At 39.8% G+C, this 14,445-nt stretch overlaps 1 protein-coding gene across 1 annotated transcript in view; it reads left to right on the top strand.

The window, feature by feature from the left end:
• The window catches only part of myom2b (myomesin 2b), a 32,053-nt gene that overhangs the window by 4,674 nt on the left and 12,934 nt on the right, over window positions 1–14,445 (top strand). The window contains exons 5-19 of the mRNA XM_072677608.1: window positions 155–243; window positions 358–408; window positions 2,239–2,403; window positions 2,773–2,934; window positions 3,807–3,948; window positions 4,543–4,742; window positions 4,836–4,889; window positions 5,432–5,559; window positions 6,219–6,402; window positions 7,013–7,187; window positions 8,316–8,437; window positions 12,260–12,447; window positions 12,607–12,733; window positions 13,850–14,028; window positions 14,160–14,274. Coding sequence (XP_072533709.1) covers window positions 155–243; window positions 358–408; window positions 2,239–2,403; window positions 2,773–2,934; window positions 3,807–3,948; window positions 4,543–4,742; window positions 4,836–4,889; window positions 5,432–5,559; window positions 6,219–6,402; window positions 7,013–7,187; window positions 8,316–8,437; window positions 12,260–12,447; window positions 12,607–12,733; window positions 13,850–14,028; window positions 14,160–14,274 — 2,081 coding nt within the window. The remainder of the gene's footprint in view (window positions 1–154; window positions 244–357; window positions 409–2,238; window positions 2,404–2,772; window positions 2,935–3,806; window positions 3,949–4,542; window positions 4,743–4,835; window positions 4,890–5,431; window positions 5,560–6,218; window positions 6,403–7,012; window positions 7,188–8,315; window positions 8,438–12,259; window positions 12,448–12,606; window positions 12,734–13,849; window positions 14,029–14,159; window positions 14,275–14,445) is intronic.

The following is a 14,445-nucleotide window of genomic DNA, read 5'->3' as shown; positions in this document are numbered from 1 at the left end:
ACGCAGCGCTGGCAGATTTATCAATTGATTAACGAGTCGAATGAGATAGAAACTGTTATTGATTGGGCTGTATATTGACCCAAGCCTGGGGTGGTGTCTGGGAGTGGAGGAACAGTTTTCAACTTTGCGTGTGTGTGTGTGCTTTCTTGTACAGGTGTGCGATAGATGATACTGCCATGTACACGGCTGTAGCCTCCAACTCCCACGGCCAGGCCTCCTCTCAGGCCTCTGTAATTGTGAAGAGTGAGTCCAAGAGTCATGAGACATAGTATATATGCTTTATGTGTTGCTTGATTTAAATAGTTGCTCTATCTGGAAATTAGTTTGACTATGTATGTGTTCGCATGTGTTTTCAAGGGCTCAAAGAGGAGGAGAAACCCTCTCCTTATTCCTGGACATCTTACCAATGTAAGTGGAAAGTGTTTTGGTGTTTTATCCATTAAAGTCTCTTGTTAAGGACTTAAAATCTTACTTGGACATATATACCCTGCTCCTAAATCTTTATAAATGCGAATGTCAACAGTAAGCGTTACCTACATAAATGTATGTTTACCACATTACAAGCAAGTTATGAATTGTTCAGTGAAGCCCTCAAGTAGGCACCCCAAACATGTGTTAGCAAATTTTTATTATATTATTTGTAATGCAGATTTATAAATACTGATCTGTGGATTCATGCTTTGGACATGAAATGTGGTATTTGATAAAGCTGCAGGATATTATGATGAAGATATAAGAAGCGACAAATGCAGATTACAATGGTCTGTCTCAGATCAAATGTGCAACAAGTACAGACAAGTACCCCTGGTTAAAACATCTGCCAATATGAATAGTTAAGTGAGTAGAAGATGAACTGATCTCCAAAAGAGATAAAAGTTCAAGGTGAAACATTCTTTTCAACACTTGAAAACAATGATAAAGACAAGTGTATTATTTTCATTTTGTACAAATTTTTGAGTAAAAAGTAGAGGAGCACAATTTGTGCTGTCAGATAATCCCAGACCCTAGTTAGCTTGTTGAGGCATCGGTGATGCACATTTCAAAGGTTTATAAATAGTCAGACTCCTTCAATAACCAGCAGCCATCTAAGCAGATTCCTCCTCCTCTGAAAATTCACATAAATCATGCCCACAGAAATGGAAAAGGCTGTAAGACTTTTCAGACTCCTTCAACAACCAGCAGCCATCTAAGCAGATTCCTCCTCCTCTGAAAATTCAAATAAATAATGCCCACAGAAATGGAAAAGGCTGTAAGAAGAAAGCAAAGCGTTTTCAGATGTTTTTATTAGTTCATAATATAATTAATAAATGATAGTTAACAGGAATGGTGAAGGTCAGGTTGGGCTCTGGAAGACCAAGGAAACCTTCAGAGGGAACTGCTGACTGCTGAAGACCTTCAGGAATACCTCACAGACTCTGGAGTGGTGGTGCACTCTTTTACTGTGCAGCGACACCTGCACAAATATGACGTTTATGGAAGAGTCCAGAAGAAAACATTTGTATCTGTATACTGTGTCCAAAGATATGCTTGGATATACAGTATATATTTTTTTTCCACAAGAAATCTTGAAAAGAGAACCTCTCCTACTGGTAAGCATGTGGAAGCACTGGGTTTACGCTGCAGCCAGTGGCATGGGGAACATTTTACTGGATTTGATATGCTTCAGGTCCTCTCCTTTTTTGTTATTTTAAAACAATAAAATATTGGAATAAATGTAGTCTTGCTTAAAATATTTGTCATCTTTAAATTTTTGGGAATCAGGTGATTTCCTAACTTTCAACAGTAGCAGATATTTTGACCAGGGGTGTCTTTTTTTTAAGTACTGACGATATCCATGATATTCTCAGAAAAGCATATTAAATTTAATGTGATAACACAACAATATTATCAATAATTGCAAATAATAAAATAATTATAATTAAACAAATTAACATAGGCCTACTAAAGTGTGTGTTTTCTAATTGGTTTTGTAGCAGAATGATGGGGTCAACTGCTCTTTATGCTGGAGAGCAGGATTCAGTACCAAATCACAGGACCACTCTGTTACTCTATTATTAGATACAACTTCTAACGCTACATTCCCCTCACTTATGCATTGTGCACGTGTAATATTATTTGATCTTTTCTGACATCACATCCCTTAAGGATGTGTTCAGTGGAGAGCTCATATCAAGATAAAGATCAGTTTAATTGTGCAGCCCTAGCATTTTTACAAACTTTTCTGGTTGTATTTTTCAGATGCGATTTTACCTGAGATTAAATACACAAAGATCAACATCACTTTTCTGGAGACTTTCAATGTGACATTTGGTAAAGAGGGAGATTGTGTCACCCTGGCCTGCAAGATGACCATAAGCCCCAATCTGGTCAATCTGCAGCCTGATGCACTGTGGTACAGAGATGGTAAGAGACATACTCCGCAATACTGCCTGTATACAGAATATATAACATATATACATCTATATATCTTTTCCATCATTATGTTTTCACCACATTAGAGCCATTATAGATGCATTTATGTATATTGTTCTTCATAAGGTACTTGCCAGGTCAATGACAAGGGCACTGAGGGCATTTATCCCTTGTATGACTCACACTGTTCCTTTGGCCTGCTGTTCTCAAAAACATGATCAAATTACATCAGTGTTCCACAGCACACATATTCTAAAGAAATGTTGTTTTTCATTTACACTCACAAAAGACATGGTGTTCGTGTGTGTGTGTGTGTGTGTGTGTGTGTGTGTGCGCGCGCTTCTTTTTTCCAACTTCCAGAGCACCTTTTGAAAGAATCGAAGTGGGCGAAAATGGAGTCTGGCGGAGGTGTTGCTAAGCTCACACTGACTCATCTCGCCAAAGATGATGAGGGTCTTTATACCCTCCGCATGGTGACCAAGGGAGGGGATGCAGTCCACAGGGCTTACGTCTTTGTGGAAGGTAAAGAACTCTGAACTGAATAATGCTAACACAATGTTTTCTTGTTATACTTCAATTATGCTCTGTTTATTAAAGTGACAGTTCAGCTAATAGTCTAATGTACACAGTTCCCTCCTATCCTGAATGTAATTGGTCTACTGAGACACAATAATGTAAAGCTCTCTCTCTCTCTCATATATATATATATATATATATATATATATAAACATTGAACCAAAAGACAGAAACAAAAGTCTTAAAAGTAAAAGATTATGACATTTGATGTTTATATTTTATTGTTTTATTATTTATTACCTTTATTCTACAAGCATTTGGAAATATCCTGTCAGATTGTATGCATGTCTTGTTTTGTTTGTCTTGTGATATTCCAGAGCGTACACCAAGTGGAAAGAAATCACTTTAACACAGGGCCTGAAATTCACCCTCCCTCTTTTCTGCACAGTTTAATTGAGTTTAATTGAACCAAACCTGCCAAGCCTGAACACTCCCTAAAATCATCACCCACTTGCCTCATGCTGGGTGAAATTGTTGATATCAGCATATAAATAGTTGTAATTTCTGATTGTTTATTAATTTAAAATGGACAGAGCTACAATGCAACGCTACAACTGTAATAGCATCTTGACATCTGAATATAGTAATTTTGTTCACTGTCATAGATAACCTTGGCTGCCGGATTGCATTTGGTAGAACAGAAACAAACTGTGTATATTTGATTTTCTCCTAAAATATTACTGTCATCTTTCCACCATTAAATTTCTACTGGAACAGAAATGAATAACTTAACTTTTAAGAAGCTCAAGAAGCAGACATCTGCACATTGTAGAGCTACCCCTTTCAGAAATCCTAAAACTGTAAATTTTCCTTTACAGACGGACCTCCACCAGTTCCTTTGGCCCCTGGAGCCCCCATGGACATTAAGATTCATGACGCTAATAGAGATTATGTTATCGTATCCTGGAAGCCCCCCAACACCACCACTGAGGGTCCTATCATCGGATACTTTGTTGATCGGTGATTGATCTGACTAAGATGTCTGATTACAATCATGTGAATGTAAACTAATTGCTGCTGTCTGGCTTTATCTGACCTTCAACACAAGTGTGCCTGTGTGTGCATTGGAGGGGGCTTATCAATGTCCATCTCAAAAAGGAACATTTGCAAAAATGTCAATGCTAACCTGTGGCTCCATGGTTTCTTACTATCCAGCTATTCTAATTGTTTTTAGATCACATTAATTTAGAGGCAACTTTACAAACTTCAAATTTTGCTTACGCCATCATATTCCTTTTTTCCTGAACCCTGTCCGCACACATTAATACAAGCACTGATTATTTTGTCCTGCACAACTTAAGGCCGTGCCACTATAGAAGTTGAATCTCGTAATCGGGCAGCACAGAAAAGCTTAGATCTGCAATAATGAGTAAATGCTGTTCAGCTCATATCTCGGCCTGATGTTAAAAGTGGGCTGTAATTTCCACTGTCTTTTAGAGCGTACAGATGGGTAATGATGGGATATACTGGCTGGTTATCTGCATGCTTTTTGAAAAAAAAAAAAAACCCTAGCAATCTCTTGTTCTGTTTTGTTGCTTGTCTGAACTCTGACAGATGCGAGGTCGGAACAGAGAACTGGATGCAGTGTAATGATTCTCCCATCAAAATCTGTAAGTACCCCGTGTCTGGACTGTTTGAGGGACACTCCTATTACTTCCGTGTGCGTGCCGTCAACTCACATGGCATCAGCAGGCCCTCGAGGATGTCTGAGCCTATTGCCGCACTGGACCCCACTGAGTTCGAGAGACTTTATGGTAAAAATCAGCCAAATAAATATAGAACCATATTAATAAATAACCTCCTAAGACATTATTTAAGACGTATTTTCTTACTTTTCAACTGAACAGCCATGAAGCTTGGTGGAAAACTCAACGTTGTGACCTACCACGATGACCTTGAAGGTAGTGTGAATTTTCTTTGTTCGTAGTTGTATAGTGGAAACCTATACCTGCATCAGGTACATGGAATAAATTCAGGGATTGTTCATTTCAGCTATATATGTATATTGTACTATTTCTTGTATATGCAATTAAACATCAGCGGCTGTCACTCTTTAGTTGATTTTCACTGTTCCTTTCACGGTTTTCTCTTTTGAAAATAGCAATAATTATACGGCCTGTAATTGGCCCTCATCTGTGAGGTGCTGATTAGTTTTTGATGAGAATTCCATCAGGAAAAGAGCGTCCAACCATCTGTGGTGCTTTTTAGGATTGAAATGAACACATCAGCCACTGTCAGGATTTTGTGTGTGTGCGTGCATGTGTGTACAGTGTCAATCCAATGCCATTTTTGTATCTTTGAAGGTAGAATTGATGACTTTGGGAGGACATTCCCTAGAGGTGTTTGCGGACGTGTTGTATGTGTGTGTGTGAGAGCAAGAGAATGAATGTAAACACGCTGTTTGGCGAGGACAGTAATTCTGTTTGATGTGCTCTGGCTGCAGCTGAGGGAAAAGCTCCGGAAGCTCCCTCCAAAGTCTACGCCTCAGAGACAGACCGAACATATGTTGTGCTCAGTTGGAGCCCCCCAGTCTACCACGGCAAAGCCCCCATGTGGTATTACATCGAAAAGGTTGGTCTCAATTCCTCCTACTGGCCAAGCTTAGCCAAATAAATTAACTACCACATTTTTTTCTATGACCTCGAAAACTCAGGCCAAGACTTATGGCACATGGTTAAGGACATTGTTATGTAAGGAATTACATTTATATTTGATTCTGTGCGCCCGAGGTACTTCAGACCTTTTTTAGCGATAATGAAGGGAACTAAGGGAGGAACTATCCCTCCTCAATTTTAGATTGCTAATTACCAAACCCACTCATTAGTACTCTCCCCCCATCACATGTCATGCTCCGAACACTGGGAGGGTGAGGACTGACACATGCCTCCTCCGACACATGCGCTATAAGCCACTGCCTTTTTTTTCGAACTGGTACTAGTGCAACATGTAGGCTAGGTAGTTACAAAGTAAGGAAAGAAAGTCTGGCCTTGCCAACAGGTCCTCAGATTTTATGGGATTCATTAGACAATACCAACTATCCCTTACCGTAAAGCTCACCAAACTGTCATCACATCACTTTCATTACGGACATTAACGCTTTCAGGACAGCTGCAATTACCCATTAGTTTAAATCTGTGAATGAAAAAGTCAAAACTAGCGTAATCATTTCTTTTTTGTCAGCTGGTATGGCTGTGTGAAGTAATAGAGCTCTTGTTAATGCCTCCTCTCAGTCTCAGGTTGGCAGCGGATCCTGGCAGAGAGTGAACACCAAAGTGCCGGTTCGTTCTCCACGCTACGGAGTCTTCGACCTGGCCGAGGGGAAGGAGTACCTGTTCCGTGTGCTCTCAGCCAACATGTACGGCACCAGTGACCCCTCAGAGCCTACCAAACCCATCAAAACCCAGGAGCTGCGTGGTGAGCAACTGGCACTTAAATTATTTTTTATCTTCATTCTTTCAAGGTTATTCTATTTAATCGTGCTCAGCATTGTGTCACATTTGGTGCATACTGGTTTTATGGAATGCATAATCCATTCATTAATCCCTTCCTTAATCCTAAATAGAATCCTTGCACATTTGCAGCTGTTACAGTTATCCCACCTGAACTGTATTGTTTAGTTTACATACTGAAGATATGCTTATAATTTGTAATAGCATCGGTGGCAGTGTACTATATTTATTTATTTACTATTCATTTTATTTTTTGTTTTGTCCCTTTCTGAAAGCACTAATTGCTTGTGTAATTGCCAATGCCTTGCTAAGCTACATGGCCAATAAAGTGATTTTGTCTCTGGTTTCAAACTCTACCTTGCATAAATGTCTGGATAACCTGTAATGTCACGTGACAGAGATGTTATTTGGAGTTGAAGCTTCACTCAAGGCATGATATTTATGTTGTTAGCAATAATTAATGTGCAGATTCTTCTCTGAGATGTACGACAAATGGGTGGTGTAGATCATTAGGACATTTAATCAGGAAAAGGTCATAAAAATAAAATAAGATTCTCTTTTCTGTATTCCTCCAGGCGTGCCCTCGGCTCCCGGACAGGTGGTGGCTACGAGGGAAACTGACACCTCCGTTCTGATCCAGTGGGCTCCTCCAAAGGAACCCAACAACCTCATTGGATATTACATCGACTCGTGTGTTAAAGGATCAAAGGACTGGACCTCTGCTAACCACAAGCCCAACAAGAAGACGAAGTACGTGCCATTTCTAAACAGCAGTTGTTCCTGGAGGGTCTACTTTGGTCATTTCAGTGCTCGCATAATCTCAGCAGGTTTGGTTTGGGCAGGAAAGTCACTGAACTTGAATAAACTACTGCCCATATGCTTTATTCGAGCAAGGAGAGTAGGCAAGCGTACTGTTTTGATTCTTACAAGTGGAAAGTTTTTGCTTTCACTATTGTCATACAATACTTTGGCATATGGACACATTCATCTTGTGTCAACATGCTTTAGCCTGTTCTATTGCTTTGTTTCCATTTATGCTGATGTCAGCAAATCACACACACCAAGGAAATGATTTTGTCTTCTCAGCAAAATAAGATCTTGATAAAACATTTCCTTGTGTACATACAAATACAAGTATGCTACTGAAGGAGAAGAAAAGAAAGAAGTTTGAATGAAGGTGGAATGGGAACTACTGGTTGTGTTTTTGATGATAACAATTGGCTTCTAAGGGTGTTTTCATTATTGTTTGTGGGTGGGGCTCATTATCGCTGGTTTGCTTTCATGCAGAAGAATTTATTTCGAACCATGGATCAAAGTAGTAGGGCCTAGGTTCATCAGTTTATGGCTTTTCATCATTTTCAAATAATAAAAATGGCAAGGCACCTTTCTGCACATTTCACCATGCAGGTGAATGAACCAGTCCGCTTGAAGCAAACACCAGACCACCGATTTCAGGGGGACCAGAGATCCTCCTTGAAAGACAGCTTTTACACTTGACCAAACGTACTGCACTTACGGAGCAAGTGTTCCTCTGTCCGTAAAAAAAACTACCTCAATGTGCAAACCTCTAGTAACCCTTATTTCACCTCTCCACCTTATGCATAATTTCCATATTTTTGTTTTAACAACTTTTACAAGTTATATGTAAAAGTTGGATGAAGCACACATGCATCAGTAATGTGTAGGGAACAGAACCTCAAGAAATTCCACTTACAAGCTGTGAACCATCTGAGGGCAACTCTTTCGCTAGACCTTAGGCTGAATTGCTTGAAAATGCTTCCATGTTTGGCATCTAGAGCAGTAGCTGGTGTTTGAAAGACGTGGCAATATTGAGCCACTGTGCATTCAGCCTGAAACAAGCTGCTTGTGTTATTGCAGGTTTGTCGTCCATGGCCTGACCACGGGTGAGACGTACGTGTTCCGCGTGCAGGCCATCAATGAGCTGGGCCTCAGTGAAGAGTCGCAGGAATCTGCACCACTCTCCGTCAGAGCTGCTCTCAGTATGTACCACCCCGCATCTCATACACACGCCAGACATCGGTTTGCAACACTTAAAAAAACTAGCCTTGCACTGCAAATGAGTATGTCATTCCCACATGAATACAGAATATCTGTGGTATTTTCATGTACATATTCATGAATGCCAATGCTTCTATATATCTTCATGAATGCAGATTAGGACCAAATCTGCTTTTTTAATGGCTACTGATGCGGTACAATGAACTAAACAGGCCAGTGCCAACAGCCCAGTGTTTTCCAGACTGTAAATATATTATTAAAAAGACATATTTGAAATATCAGTCAAATCGAATCCTCTTTCTGCTAATAATAATAATATTTTATATTCTGAGGTCTTGCAGTCCTAGTCGAATTACATTACCTCAACAAATTATTGCCTGAAATAAGTAAACCTAGAGACACAAAAATGTATTGATGTATTACCTCAGCATTTAACACACTATATGGACCAAAAGTATTGGAACACCTACATTTTGGAGCATTGTTTAATTGCATTCAGTGACAGGATGTTGGATGATCACCTCTTCCCCAACTCTCCTGCTCTCATTCCAAAAGTACTGGATGGAGCAGAGTACTGGATTCCATAGAACACAGTTCTACTGCTCTACAGCTCGATTGTGGGGGCTTTGTACCCCTCTAGTCATTGGTTGGCATTAGGCATGGTGCCAATAGGTCAATGTTTATCTGCTCCAGAGAGTCCTATTCTTTTGGCAGTCCTTCTGGACAGGGACTAGACAAGCTGTGTGTGTGTGTGATGCTGCATCTGTGTAAAGCAGCTGAATGCATTCATTAAAAGGGGTTCACAAACATTTGGACATATAGTTTCGGGTCTACGCAGAGTTCCCATGAGTCCTAGAAAATCTGGAAAACCTGGAAGTTCTGATCCTATTTTTCCAGTTGTGGAAACTCCTGGAAAATGAGAGAATTCCTAAAATGCTCTGACGATAGCTCAAAAAAATTGAGCTATTGATCCACTGAGACTGATTTTAGGGGTTGATGCAACTTTTTTAACAAACGTTTTCTTACTGTTTAGTATCCGTCAGCTGCATGGGGTTGAGCTGCGTGTAGTTCATCATTAATTAATGAGACAAAGAATAATTTAAAACATTCCATCCTATGTGTTTTTGAATCTTAAAAAAGAGATTTGCACTAGTACAAGTACAAGTACTAGGTGTTCAATAGTACATCTATTAACCATGTGTGTAAAACTGCCTTTTAATACACTTTATATATTTAATACACATTATATATTGCCATATATGAAAGTCAAGGAAAATATCCTGAAAAGTGTTTTCCTACAAGGAATGGGAGCATCACACACTTGCTTTGGAATGTGGAAATGTGGAAATGATGTACCCATTTAAACGAAATAAATTCATCAGATTTTTGTGCATTACCTCTAAAAACAAACCCTAAGTATTTCATAACAGCTCTTCCAAAAGGGTTCTTTTAGCTGCAGCAGGAGGTGCCAGTTATTTGCTGTGATTTAAGGGAGGCACAGCAAGCCTCTACAAGTACAAAAGAGCATAGAGAAATCTCACTTTTTTCATTCACAGATGCGTTGTTTAAGATGTCTGGTGATTGGGGATGAAGCGCTTGAAGACATTGGCATGTGTGTCAGTGAATTTAGCTAAACAGTGGTAGGAGGCAGGAGTAAAAGTTTCTGCAGAAGACATTTGTATTTCTGCTTGCGTTTCCAAGCACTTTCTCTGCCCACAATTCCCAGAGCAGGTCTGTGTAAAACGCTGCACCTGACAGCAGACATCCATTTGGACTCAGCAAAGGTCCACGAGTGTTAAAATTGGGTGTTTAATCTTGTACCGCACATAAACAGCGCTGTGGAAAATGATCTCCAAACCTGTTCAGGTGTTATTTGTTAGAAGTCTTAAAACTATAAAAAAAAAAAAGAAGAAGAAACTTGCAGTGTCATTTTTTTCTAGTGCTGTGTAGCAGTGCCCTTAAAACAGAAGAAAACACAGCACTTCCAGCTTGCTAGAGCAGAGAGACCATTTTTCTACAACTGCGCTTTACATAAAGCAGTCCATTAAATCTTACGAATGCTTTTCTTGAACAAACTACTGGGTAAGAGAGATGTGATGGCATGTCTTTCATGGAGTGTTGTGGATCACAAAGCTCTTTACAGGCTGTAGAATGTCTGCGGGCGAAAGCTTTCTTGCTGTCTGCTGAATCCTCATAGGATGCTCTTTATAGAGCACTTTTTGGGCAGTGGGAGAAACAGAATGCCCAAACAATACCAATAATTGTAGTGGTTGCAGCACTCTCTGGGACTTTTTTTTTATTTTTAGATAATATGTAGCTGAAACATGCTTAAAGGCTTAGTTCAGTGAAAAATCCCATTTGCGCAATTTCCACCTTTTCCCAGATGTAAACCAGTGTAGATGAAGCAGTCAACACATGTCTGGAGTCTGATGTTTGCTTCTTTAGATTTGCACAGAATGGTGCACAAATGTAGGGAACAGATAATAGAAGCTTAGCCTGCCAGGTAGCATTGTATCTTAAGGACTGCCAATATCCAGTATTTTTCATGTGTCAATGGCAGTGTATATACACTTATACAATGTAGTGAATTTAATGTAGCTAACAACTAATTGATGCTCATCATGCAAACTGCTTAAACATGCTTAGATCACACACTAGCCCTAAAGCGTGTCATGGTTTTGACTCTACACTAGGGCTGGGCGATATTTTAAAAATACTATATCACAATATTTAGACATTTTTCACAATATTTATCACAATACATATAATTACAGAATAAATACATCAGTAGCGGCAGATTCTTAAAAACTACTATTCAGATACTCTCCCGTACTGAGGACAGTGACTATTATCTGCTGCTTTTCATCCTATTAAACAAGTCTAATTACGCTGTTTGTAATGAAACATGCAGCTCATCAGGCACTAACTTTATATATTACTTGATATTAAGCACTAACAATATCCTTGATATGCTTAGAAAAGCATATTGTGTATCACAATAAAATATTACCCCGATATGATAAAATATTGTCACAGCTCTACTCTACGCTCTTAAATAGACTGGCTTATGTGGTTTCTAACATTGTGTGTAAATATATGTCACATAGCTAATAACAGTAGTAACAGCCATCTTCGTCTGTCCCACTTTTAAAAGTACAAGAATTATTTTTCACAGAGATATTATTTGTATTAGAATTATTTTACAAATATTTGTAATTATTTTTAGCCATATAAACTCAAATATGTGGTTTCTGACACTGCCATTTTGTCAATCTTGAAAATAGCTAATATAATTTTTTTTTTTACAGTACATTCATTTGTATTTGAAAAGCATTTGCTGATGGAGCTAACAATTGATGGAAGCTTATCATGCCGATTAGCATAGTACAAAGCAAAGTGGGTGCAGTATTTTGTACATTTGATCCATTTGATGGGGGAAGTGCCCTACAACCATGCGTACGTATAATATATATATAGTGTATGTATAATATGTATATTGTATATATATGTATTTCTTAGTTCCAAACATTCGCTTACTCTTATATGCTAACCAACTTTTTGAATGTTGCTTTAAAGTTCTGCTTCTAGCTCAGATTCATATTCATAATTGGCAACAAACAGCAGACGTAATGCATGAAATCAACCATTATTCATTCTCGCATTATAAGCTGCGGCAGACAATAAATGGTTGCGAATTGGCTTTATTAAAAGCCCAAGATAGCCGCCGCACTTGGAGCACTCCCTGCTGCCATGGACAGTGAGTAATGGGGGGATGCAGCGCTAGTCATCTATCTTCTCCACAGAGCTCCCCTCCGCTCCCTATGACATCGCTCTTCTCTACTGCGACGGGGAATCCATGGTGCTCAACTGGAAGCGTCCCGCCCACTCCGGAGGCGCAGAGGTCACCGACTATTACATTGACAAGTGCAACGTGGCCAAGAAAGCATGGAAGGAGGTCAATGTGAGACCCATTAAGGAGAGGCTGCACAAGGTATCATTGTCGCTGCGAAATCACCTCCCGTGTCATGACTTTGTTTGTGCTCCTGCTGACATGGCCTCCGGATGTTATTGAGACGTTAAGAAAGGCATGTGGTTATCATTGTATTATGGGAGCTTCGGACAAAGGCTTTTTTATGCTTTGTATCTGCAGGTTCCAAATCTGACCTCTGGTTCAGTATATCAGTTTAGGGTCTATGGTGCCAGTTTCGTGGGGCTGGGTGATGCCTCTGCCTTTAGTGCACCATTCAAATGTGAGGCCTGGAACATGCCTGAGCCTGGTAAGAGATACCAAATACATGCATTAACAGAGTCTTTCTGAGTGGTTTGGTGTGAAATGCTCCATTATCAAAAGTTTTACTGAGGCAGGATTGGGTTAGTTCAGGTCCTTGGTCAAATCAGAGACTTTGTAAACAAATCTTATGATGCCGGGGACCGGCCACTGATTGAAATATGATTGAAATATGCCGTCTGTTTACAGGTGAATTCCCACCTGTTTGCAAGCAAAGAAATCCCCCTCAATGTGGATTTGTAGCAAGCACAGTAGCAGTATTTTTTTGCTGTGCAATGTATTCATGTGTACCTGGGCAAAATGATCCTTCTTTGCCTGTACTGAAATATTGTCCTTCTCGTCCTGGATGGGTGCCGGAGAGGTTGCATAAGGGGGCAGCGGCCCTCCATGGTCGACTACACACTTGCATCAGACTCTGACTGCATGTTTGTTGTGAAGTGCCCACTTTTGTTTGATTCAATCAAATACCTATGGATAGAATCACGTTCCACAATAATGTCCCATCAGTGTGTTTCACTGGAAAAATTTCCAGTGCGGTTGGGCGGGGCTGGGTGAAGCCTCTCACAAAACATTACTACATCAAATGTTTATGAATATATTGCCTAAGGCATTGTTTAAAAATGTATGCTTTCCATTTTACATCAAACCACTCTCAATGTCAATGTTTATGTCTATGACTGAATTACGCAGATATTCATTATATATTATATAATGAATTGTTTCTTTGGCTATGCAGTACATGACATTACATATATACTCATTAGCAACAAGTTTGTTAATACATTTCTTAGGTTTCCCATTTGTTTTAAGAACTAAAATAAAAATAAATAAAAAATAATAAAACATACTTTTAGTATTGTTGGCAATAGCTGCAACAATGTTTTAAGGGCTAAAAATGTAAAAGACATTGGCTAAAAAAACAGTGGCTCTCAAACCTCTGGGATTTTTGTTCTCTCCCTAAATGTTGTTATTGTGGGCCCTCTGGACCACTGCTTCAATAGAACACTTAGCCTGTAGGTGCCATTTAACACATTGCCAATGAATTGCAAAAAAAAAAATAATAATTGAGGCGTTAACATGGCTCACTGTAAAATGTGTTGCCCAGGTCCACCATATGACCTGAGCTTCACAGAGGTCAGAGATGACTCCCTGGTGTTGGAGTGGAAGGCTCCTGTGTACACAGGTGCCAGCGCTGTCACAGGTTACTATGTGGACATGTGCAAGAAGGGCACGGAAACCTGGACGACTGCCAATACAGATGCTGTCAACCACTGCTACCTCAAGGTAAAACATCTGTGAAAAACAGCACCCACTAACACACCGGCAGAGTCTACAACATTGCACCACAGAGACAAATGTGCGGGACTGTGGCACGCCGAGCGGCTTTATTAACATTAATGATGGATCATCCTCAGGTGAAGGGCCTGGAGACAGGCTCATCCTATGTGTTCCGTGTACGAGGGGAGAATGCCCAGGGCACTGGCAAGCCTTCTATTCCCTCTGACCCAATGTGTGCTAAGACTCTACCAGGTAATACACACACACACACACACAAACCCACTCACTAACACCACCATCATCCATTTCAACTAGTGTTGATACGGGCAGACGTGAAGTACGAACTTGGAGAAATTCAGGCACATGGTAAAAGAGATTGCAGAATTGAGAGATGCTCATGGTGGGGCACAGAGAGACAGAGAG

The sequence above is a fragment of the Salminus brasiliensis genome, chromosome 4 (assembly GCF_030463535.1).
Source record: "Salminus brasiliensis chromosome 4, fSalBra1.hap2, whole genome shotgun sequence".
Lineage (NCBI taxonomy): Eukaryota > Metazoa > Chordata > Actinopteri > Characiformes > Bryconidae > Salminus > Salminus brasiliensis.
The sequence above is the reverse complement of the archived record's forward strand: the minus strand, read 5'-3'. Positions and strand labels throughout refer to the sequence as shown.